The sequence below is a fragment of the Vigna angularis genome, chromosome 2 (genome assembly GCF_016808095.1).
Source record: "Vigna angularis cultivar LongXiaoDou No.4 chromosome 2, ASM1680809v1, whole genome shotgun sequence".
In the NCBI taxonomy this organism is placed as follows: domain Eukaryota; kingdom Viridiplantae; phylum Streptophyta; class Magnoliopsida; order Fabales; family Fabaceae; genus Vigna; species Vigna angularis.
In genome coordinates, this window is record NC_068971.1 from 26,726,670 (window position 1) to 26,737,166 (window position 10,497).

Genomic DNA, 10,497 nt, shown 5'->3' on the forward strand with positions numbered 1-10,497 from the left:
CAGGGGTTTTGACTCTATCTTTGTGGTAGTGGATCGTTTTAGCAAAATGACCCATTTTATACCCTGTCACAAGATAGATGATGCAAGCAATGTGGCTAAGTTATTCTTTAGAGATGTGGTTAGACTTCATGGACTACCGCGTGTCATTATTTTTTATAGAGACACTAAATTTCTTAGTCACTTTTGGAGGACCTTATGGTCTAGATTAGGGACTAAGCTTTCTTTCTCTACTACTTTCCATCCACAAACTGATGGTCAAACTGAAGTAGTAAATAGGTCTCTATCCACATTATTGCGAGTAGTCCTCAAAGGAAACCACAAATCTTGGACTTTGCGTACAATAGAGTAGTTCATAGAACTACTAAAATCTCTCCTTTTGAAGTTGTATATGGCTTCAATCCTCTTACTCCTTTGGATTTAATTTCCCTACCTACTTCTTCTGAATTTGTTCATCAAGAAGGGATATCTAAATCCAAGTTTATCAAAGAATTTCATGAGAGGATTAGAAATCAAATACAGCAGCAAAATGAAAGATATGCCAAGTACAATAGTAAGGGCAAAAAGGAAATGATCTTCAATGAAGGAGACTTAATTTAGCTTCACCTCAGAAAAGAAAGATTTCCTACTCAAAGGAAGTCCAAACTAAGTCCTAGAGGAAATCGTCCTTTTAAGATCCTTAGGAAGGTTAACAATAATGCTTATCAGTTAGACCTTCCCCCTGAGTATGGTGTCCATCCAACCTTTAATGTTACTGATCTTCGTCATTTTACAGGACCAGACACAGATGATATCGACCCTTTGGATTTGAGGACAAATCCTCTTCAAGGGGGAGGAGATGATGACTTAGGTCCCAAGACTAGTCATGGACCCATCACTAGAAGCATGGTTAGGAAGCTACAACAAGACTTGGAAGATGATATTCTCATAGATTCCAATATAGATGATAGGACAACTCTACTCCAAGAGATTATTTGCATGTTGATTATCCCAATGGTGTACTTAGATCATTGATATGATTTCCCTTGTGTAGATTTTTTTTCTTCTATGGGAGGAAGCTGCAGAGAAGTGTCAAGAAGCTTAAGAGTATCATTTGAGGTGAGTGAAGCTAATTTTAACTTTTTTATGATTGATTTAGTTAAATTTCATTTTATTTGATGGTTGTAAAGTGATCTGTGATCGTTTAATTCAATTGATATGTTTGATTGTGGTTAACTGAATTTATGATATAAAGAAGTTCCAACTTGTATGTTTATGTAAGAATTGTAAATTTGTGGTTCTTTTATTATATGGATTGCAATTATGAGTTGTTATGGTTGGATTAGTGATATATCTTGTGATTGTTATGTTGATGAATGGTTTGAAGCCAGTAATCTCTTACTAGACTCACAAACTCATGTAAAGGATAAGGTTTAGGTGGTAAAAAGTTAAAGAGGTTTCTATAGTTGATTCTGAGGCTAGGAATCTCTTTTCGTTTAAGCTAAACAGAATTTACCTTATCACAAGGAAAGGGAAACCAGATACAAGTAACACTTGAGCTTTTAAGGATTTAAATTTTCGGGTGACATTAGTACAAAAAAGGACTTTGACTTTTGTTATTTTTTACCTTTAACGTCTACCAAAACATCGACATCATAGCGGGAGACGTTGATTGACGTCAGAAATTACTATTTTCAGATGTTAATTGACGTAAATATAACCATTTTCAAATGTTAATTGACGTCAAAAATAATCATTTTCAAATGTTAATTAACGTCTAAAAATGGTCATTTCTGACGTTATTTTCCGATGATAATTAATGTTTGAAAATGACCATTTCCAACGTCAAATGAGTCAAATGACGTCCAAAAATGCACTTCCAAATGTCCCTCCTTTGTCATTTTAATAAATGATTTAATTTTAGAGTTTTACCAAACTTGAAAAGTGAAAACCAGCAAATGTAGCCTAGTTTTGGCATTTCATATATCTAGAACTCATTTTCAAATTTCTATGAACTAATATAAACTAAAGTTATCACAAGTAAAAACCTAAAAAACAGAAAAACCATGCGAATGTGGTTAGCACAAGTTTGTATGCACCATTGTCACTCATAGAATGAAGAAAAAGTTGTCATTTTTTCAATCTTTACTATAGATGTTACTAGTGGTGCTTACTATATATGTTAGTAGTGGTGTTACAGTAGTAGTAGTGAATGATGTTATAGTGTGTAGTGTATATTGACTATTTACTTGTGATTTTTGGTTTTGATAGTTATTGTTATTATTTTTGGTTTAAATTTCTTTTAATCACTCCTTGAAACCCCTATTTCACGAAAAAACCTTAAGACCCTTTATTTTGGGTTAGTATGAAATTTAAAAGTTATTTGGAAATTCAATTGTTGTAGATCTTTAAACAATCATAACTTTTGCTCCAACTGGCATATTTGATATTATTATACATTGATTTAGGGTAGAAAAAAGTTTCCGAGGTTGAGCCCATTTCTTCTAAATTTACAAAAAAAGGCCTAGTTCTATTTTCCTTCAATTTATTTTATTTTTTTTAAACTTTGCAAAAATATTCCACATACTTAGACTTTAAATTTTGATCTAAAATTTTTGTGGTGGTTTCTCATGACTTTTTGGTACTTTGAACAAATGTTTAAGTCATTTGAAGTTCTTTTGAATATATTCTCAGTTTTACCCCAATTTTGGAGTTCTTTTGAACAAATAAGTTCAATAAGTTCAACCAATTTATAACCCATAGAAAAGAAAACGAAAACGAAAACGAAAATGAAAGTTCATCCAAAACTCAAAACGAAACTAAATTTCTTGAACGTGGGTTCGCCATCGGAATAAAGTCTTAACGCTAGTGAAAGAGAAAAAAGAACGCACCTATGCTCCAAAGAGTACCTGTGCATAAAACCAATCGGTCAAAACGAAAGAAAATTATACATAAAGTAGTTAATTAACATGCATTTATGTAAAATGAAAGAAATATTACATGTGTTGGTCACCAAAAGCTTCATCTAAGAAGGGTTTGAGCAAAGAAGAAGGTTTCGCGCAAAGATAAAGTAAATAAATTTTCACCCTCCTGCCCAAATTTGTAAATGAACTCACTAACATATAATGTCTGAAAAGTGATATTTTGATGTATTTTACCTCTTTGACATCTGAAACTAAGGTATTCGACGGCATACGTTGATACATTTTCACCTTCGTGCCGAACATTTTCATGAAATTTACCCAATATGACGTCAAAATTTGATAATTCTAACGTCTAATGAGCATATGACGTCGAAAAAGTTAAATTTTGACATCTAAATTGAACATTTATTTACAAAATGTGACTGATCATTTTTAACCTTGAATTTTTTGTATTGTGACGTTGAACGGGAGACTTTAAAGCCACTTTTTGTACTAATGTGACATGTGCATGGCTTATGGAGTTTGAGTGAATACATAAATCCAAATAAATTTAGTCTAGAGTGTTTATGAATGTATTTTAAACTGCATATTATGTGTTTGATTGTATTAGTTCATAATTATTTAATTGTTAGGTGTTTTTAAGTTATCATTAACTTACACTTCTTCTTGATTATTATAATGTCTCTTTTATACTTATTACTTCTATTACTGAGTATATAATGTTGTAGGTGGATTCTAAGTGAGTATATAATGTTGTAGGTGGAGAGGATGCTATCAATATATTGAGTGAGGTGGTGAAAGATGTTTTGTGTGTAGTATGATGTAAGTTATTAGTATTATTTTGTATTTTAAATATTTAGTAACTTACGTGTTTTGATAGAATTTATGTATGAAATGACTGTAACTACATTAATATGTTTATATATCTTTCATCTATTTCTATGACCAGATTTGTTCAATATCCAAATTGTGAAAATCTAAAATAGTAGAAATAATTTATTTTGTTAGAAATTGAAATAGATATAAGTTGGGTTGTTATTGTTTAATTGAAATTTTGTATTGAACTTAAATTTACACCAAAACTCGAAATCATTGAGAAAAATCGGATTCATATATCAATCTTGTCATTATATATAATAAGTATTGGAATATAAAAATATACAACTTAAATGAAAATATTTTTATGAATATATATATTCAAATTAACAAATTAAATATGTTTATTTTATTATAATATAAAATAATTAAAAACTTATATTTTAATATAAAACTGAGTTAGAAAAACAACCCAAATCAATTTTAGAGAATATATCTCATTTATTTGAAATTTAAATTCGTAACAAAGCTTCTTAATTCTTATAATTCAATTCATTTTCTTAAGTAGTAACAGAAAGATTTGAATCCATCTAAATTATCTCAATTCCAAATTCTGATCCATTAAATTCTCTTTCGTTAGTATTAGCCGAAAGATTTAAATAAATTATCCTAATTCTTACTGCCTTATCTTATAATCTTATATTATTATAATGATTTAAAACTTACTATTTATATTAAATTTAATTTTATGTATTTATGATTAATCTATCATTTAAATGAAAATAACGTTAGACAATAATATAAAATGTAAATTTATATTGAAAAGGAAGAGAAATTATGGTTAACCTTTATAGTATTTTAAGTAAATGATAGTTTATTTTCACTATTTGTTTCTTTTGCTAATCTATATACAACAAAATAATAATTTTAAGACAAGATATTAAAATTTTAAGAAGAGTGTATAATATCTCCTGGTCGAAAGCTCAGCAAAAACTAGTTGTCTCCTTTCTCACAGTAATAGATAAATACATTTTTTTATATATAACTTTGTTGAGTTCAGATACTGGAGGGATATATAATACCAAAAAATTGCGATGTTCTACAAGATTGAACTTTCACATTGAAATCCATGTACCAGTTTGGTTAAAGCAAAAAGGGAAACAATGTTTAACCTTGTGTTGCCAACAATGCCAACAGAAGGGTGAATCGATAGAAAGGCCTGACATAACACTTTTCCCCTAAAATGAATTTACAATGACTTTACAGTCTTGTACTTGTTGTAGCCTTAATATAAAGACTAGTTCTTCCCAAACTTTGTAGCACCATAGAAGGCCTATTTTTCAATCACTTTCGCTTCCTAATTTGTGATGGTTGATTACAGCAACAGAAACATGGTTAGTTATATAATATAACCAAATTAAACCAAGTCTAAGCAAGGTTAGTAGATTGAAGAATGAAGAAATCTTCAGCCTACAAAATCATGCAACAGTTGCCCTCCTCCAATAACATCTCTTCCAAAATGTCGATTTTGTGATTCAAAACCACTTATAACATAGCCCTCAGGCTGAAGGGCAACACCAAAACGTTGAGCTGCACTCATGGCAAAGGGCTCAGACAAACCAATACCATGATTTTGATGAAGACCAAGTGTGAGAGACACACCATTATTAATGCTCACTCCAACACCCATTTGCTGATTGCTTGTGTTCGTTTGATTCAGCTGTTCTTGACCCCTCACTTGCATATTAGCAATTTCATTTCTGTGTTGTTTATAAGGGGCATCCTGAAACTTCTCCATGGAGGTAGATGGAATATTCTCAGTAACAAGAGAGTTGTCTGAAGGTAAATGATCACCACCACTTAAGTTTCTCCTACTTTGTTCTTCCCTCTGTGGCCTTTTCTGAGCTTGCTGTGATTCTAGCATGTGTATTTCTTCCACCATTGGCTTCCAAAGCCTTACTCTTGCATTAATAAACCAATTAGACACCTGTTGACGAGATAAACGCCAATAAACAATTACAGAATCCATCAAACAGATGTGAAAATATTCATAAGATGAACACTATTTTATCTTGAATCTTCACCTGGTTGCGAGATAGACCAGTTTGTTTAGCCAACATAAGCTTGTCGGTATCAGTAGGGTAACTGCATCAAGAGAACAATGATTCAGTAGTATTCTAAACACATAAGTTTGGCTATGAAGTTTAAATAGCACTTACGGGTGAAGAAAGTGTTCAAACAACCAGGCCCTGAGAACACTGACAGCACGCTCAGGAAGTCCTCTTTGAGGTCGCCAAACAGGCTGCTGGTGCTCAAGAAACCCTGGCCTTTGGCTGTAAGTGCCCCTATCACTGTTGTGCAGCCTTGGAGATTCATCCTTTCTGTTACTAATCTGAAACGGAGCCTTGTTGATGAACTGAAGCTGGTCAGTGATAGCATTCTTCAAGCATTTAAAATGTTTGGACATGGCATTTATAGCCAAACTTGCATATGGGGCTGCATTACCAAGACCAGAAACATACTCGAATGATGTTATCACTGCATGCATCTGTTGATAATACTGCCTGTACCTCCTGTAAACCTGTTTGTTGATGATTCACAAGGAAATTATTGTAAAGTTTGAGGTGAGACTAGATTACCATATCACAATTCAAATAAAGCTTGAAGAAGCACATGGAGCTTTGCAATTGATCATGAACTTTATCAACTTTTCAATTTAATTGGGCTGTATACATTCAGAGTTCAGATTATCGACGCAAAGTATATGATTGTCACACTCAAAACTCCACACAACAAGGGAAATCACTATTCATATATATAGATTTGGTAAACATGCTACAAGGCTCAAGAAAAACAAATTAAAGAGAATAGAAATAACAACCAAATTAAACAACTTGGCACACAGAACTTCACATTTTAGCCCTTGAATCTAATAAGATGGAAGTTTAAAGCCATAGTCATGAATGAGTTGATGTCCAAGATTTTGTACAACAGTGAGATAGGAAGAAGTTTCATCTTCTGTCCAGTAAATTTGACTTTGTAGAGTTTTTTGCAAGTCAAATTCAAAATTTTCAGATCTGTTGGTAGTGCTTGGAGATTAATATTTTAATAGTAAGAAATTCTGACCATGCACAGATTAACATCACGTGACAAGAGAATATAGTGCAACAAATTTTACTAGCAGGAGAGAACAAGAGAAGTGGAAAAATTTGAATTGAAATAAATGATGTAATAGAGACACACACAAAATGATGTTGTATAAGTTCTTGTATATATGTATATCACATGCAATAAATAAATATGAATCAGAGAAGCTGCAATTCAAAATGTCAAATGACAAAGAAAGAAAAAAAAACTAACAACTGTTTGGCATAAGATGACAATCACTGAACTGAAATCAGGAGAAAAGTGAATATAATAAAAGAAAACAAAAAAGCTCACTCGGTATAACTTAACTTTTCCACTTATAATGCACAGTTTAAATATTATTATAAGAGTTAGTTTGCAGATAAATTTTAAGTTGTATTCACATTTGGAGTCATTGTTTATACACATCACTTTGATTGACATCACATTTTGCAACAATTCAATCATTGCACAAAGGCCAGGACCCACAGGTCTGTGGGTAATGCACTGTCCAGTCCAGGAACTGTGGTGTTGTAGGGACGAAGCAGTATTTGTAGTTTCTATAAAGAAAATACAGTATTTGAACTATAGTAAACATTCTTATTCCATTTCCCTTCTATTCTTTTCATCTTTCAATAATTTTTCTGTAACTCTTTCCTACCAATAAAAAATGAAAACAAATAAACATTAGAACACTGGAATGGAAGAGCTGAGATGGCCAAATAAGTATTATTTTTTCTTTTATCTTGTTTTTGTTGTGTACAGAAACAGTAATGGATTTGAACCTAAGACCCCATATAAACTACCCAACCCCCCAGGCCAACCCTAGTGGGTTAGGTATTGGTTATGTTCCACTATTGATTCCATCTCCACTTCACATGTTCCCAAAGGTTTACCATTGGATTTCAATTTCTGCATTATAATTTTAATTTCTAGATCAAGTCCAATAAATAGCTTTCCATTTAAATGATATAAAACATGTCCATGCCCTATATTTCCACCCTGAAAGGACTGAACAAGCATAAATGACTGCTTAAGCAAGAATAGGTTCCCACCAAAGCAAAACCATAAATCATACACGAACATGACAACTACCGAATGGTACAACAACACTACCAATCTTATAATTAATTAACGTGACAAGTCACATGCTCTAATGCCACATGTAGATATATACCATTTTATTATTCATCAACTTTTTCACTTTTCAAGGCCATATTTATTCTTAGAAGCAACTGATCGGGACACAATGCATGTGTACGTTGATACCCTACACTTGACAACATAAAGCCCACTATGCTCTCACACAGTACGTATAACACCACAGGTATTATGATTGGCTATAAGGGGTACGTTTGTAGCATATTTCGAAAAGCATGGTATTAAAATAATATTACAATATAACTTCATCAAACTTCGAAAAGTTAATTCATATTTAATGTAGAATTAATTTTAATATTCACTACTAAAAGTCTAAGCCATGTATAGGCTACATATAATCATTTCATCATATACCCTTAATATGGCCTGTAAGAAATTAATTAATAGTTCCAAGTTCATGTGAGAAAACCAGTTTCATTTCGCAGAATAAATTTGCAAGTAGTAAAATTGCCAAACATAAAGTGAAGCATCATCATGACATTACATGCAATTATTATAGCATCCAGAATCTAATATTGCCAGACTAAAATGGCAATCACAACAATCAGAGAGTTACTTTAATCCCAATCCCAATCTAAAGCCAACTTAGATAAAGGCTAAAAACCCTTGTCATATGTAAGTTTCTTTAATCGTAGACACGATCTTATCAAAAACACACTTTTACGGAGTATAAATCTTTTCCAATGGATTCCTTCAATCACTTTATGCACATTAATTACCCAAACCAATCTGGATGACATTGTCACTAGCTAGAAAATCTTTCTATAGATGTCAGGCACTTTACACTCCCAATCTTCGTGCATATATTCCCTGCCAATAACTTTTCCAAAAAGATAACCAAGTTCACCGAGGTCATCTATACCACCAAATACAAGCATCTTAAAGCAAATAGAACATTATAACAAAAGCTCAGCCACATACAAATTACAAAAACATCACACCACAAACCCACAATAACTTCATGAATTCCACAAGATCGAGAGCTAGTACAGATATCAAACCCTTAATGCTATCATTAAGTAAACATTTATGATAACTTAGGACTTAACCTTTTAAGGCAAAAAACCCCGGTAACTTTAATCAACGATCCAATTTTCACTCAAAATTTTTCTAAAACAGTAACGCACTGACACTTATCAGAATGAAGCACACAAACACAAAAACCAAAAAATTGATAGGAATAACATCAAACGTGAAACCCATTTCAAGAAAATTTCAATTAACCATAACTCAGATCCTCGAAAAAAAGAAAAATACCTCGTCAAGCATGGTTAATAATCTACACTTCTTCTTCCTACTCTCATTTTCATAGTCCCCTAGTGGATCATCCCCACCAACAACTCCACCGGCACTCAAACCCTCATGAGGAGGTTCCATCAACGATGCATCAGGAGCAAGAGACTTCTCGGTAGCGTAAATTTCACGAACCCCACCATCACATAACTCTTCCAATAATTGCTGTGCAGGTTTCAAGAACCGCGATTCCTTCAATATCGAAGCATACCCCGTAAAGGGTCCAAGTGGAACCGAATTCCTCGAAACCTCACTGTTCCTTCCAACCAAACCAGGAATAACAGCCCCAAATCGCTGAAGATTCAGTTCCAGAGGGTGATGAGTGTTGTTACTCTGGGAAGACAAAGACAAAGACAAAGGCTCGGGCTTGAACACCATCATTTCACTCGCATCATTGTAGCCATCACCAAATTCCCTAAGGTTCTGAAGCTGATAGAGAAAAGGGTTGTTGTGGTGGTGGTTGGTATTACTGTTGATAACATGAATTGCATCACCATTGACAACCCCTCCTTCGAGAAACCCCATCATCAAATTGGAACCTTCTCCCTTAGCAGCGGGAGGTTGTTGGGTGGCACAAGCCAAGAAATCAGAGGGAAGAAGAGAAGGATCGTAGAGAGAGGTTAAATTTGGAGAAGTGGGGAGAAGGATAGAGGAAGATTCAAGGAAAGAAGGGTGGTTCTGAGGGAAAACTCTTAGCTTGTCCCTCCTACTTTGTTGTGGGACATGGTAGTGCTCAAAACCCTCAGCCATAGAAAAGAAAAGAAAGTTAAAAAGAGAGGGGTTGGTGTAGTTGGTGATGATGTTGCAGATGAAGAAGGAGAAGAGGGAAAGCGAGTGGAGCAGAAGAGGTGACGGAAGTTGCAGAGAAGAATAGTGGAAGTGATGGTGACTGTGAAAGGAAAGGATATAATAATTATCATGATCTTATGCAGCAGAGAAAGTGGCGCAGTTTGTGACAGAGATACGTGAAGTGAAGTGATTTGAGAAATTGGGGTGTGGTATGGGGTTTGGTCTCTACACGCATCTGAAACCACTGCACACAAACTCACACACTCACTCACAAGCAAACACACCTTCTTTCTCTTTCTCTTTCACTTTCTCTTTCTCTATGCACTGTTTTTAACAAGTAACTGTGGATTCTTCAGTTTCCTTCCCTTTCTCTCTCTTCAAACTCCAAAGGGAAGGTGTTCATGATACACCT

At 33.6% G+C, this 10,497-nt stretch overlaps 1 protein-coding gene across 1 annotated transcript; it reads right to left on the reverse strand.

Annotated features, from left to right (window-relative positions):
* Positions 1-4,794: 4,794 nt before the first annotated feature.
* On the reverse strand, positions 4,795-10,497 carry LOC108329540 (BEL1-like homeodomain protein 9). The gene is made up of 4 exons (XM_017563797.2): positions 9,261-10,497; positions 5,936-6,297; positions 5,801-5,861; positions 4,795-5,703 (listed from the first exon to the last, which is right to left on the reverse strand). Exons 1-4 carry the CDS (start codon positions 10,044-10,046, stop codon positions 5,182-5,184), a joined length of 1,731 nt encoding a protein of 576 aa, XP_017419286.1. The 5' UTR covers positions 10,047-10,497; the 3' UTR covers positions 4,795-5,181.

Bases quoted from the DNA above. Each gene is read 5' to 3' on its own strand.
- LOC108329540 (XM_017563797.2), bottom strand. From the start codon at position 10,046: ATGGCTGAGGGTTTTGAGCACTACCATGTCCCACAACAAAGTAGGAGG. The intron at 6,298-9,260 runs GTATTTTTCTTT...ATCAACAAACAG, and splicing joins TATTAACCATGCTTGACGAG to GTTTACAGGAGGTACAGGCA. The intron at 5,704-5,800 runs GTGAAGATTCAA...TCTCGTCAACAG, and splicing joins CTGGTCTATCTCGCAACCAG to GTGTCTAATTGGTTTATTAA.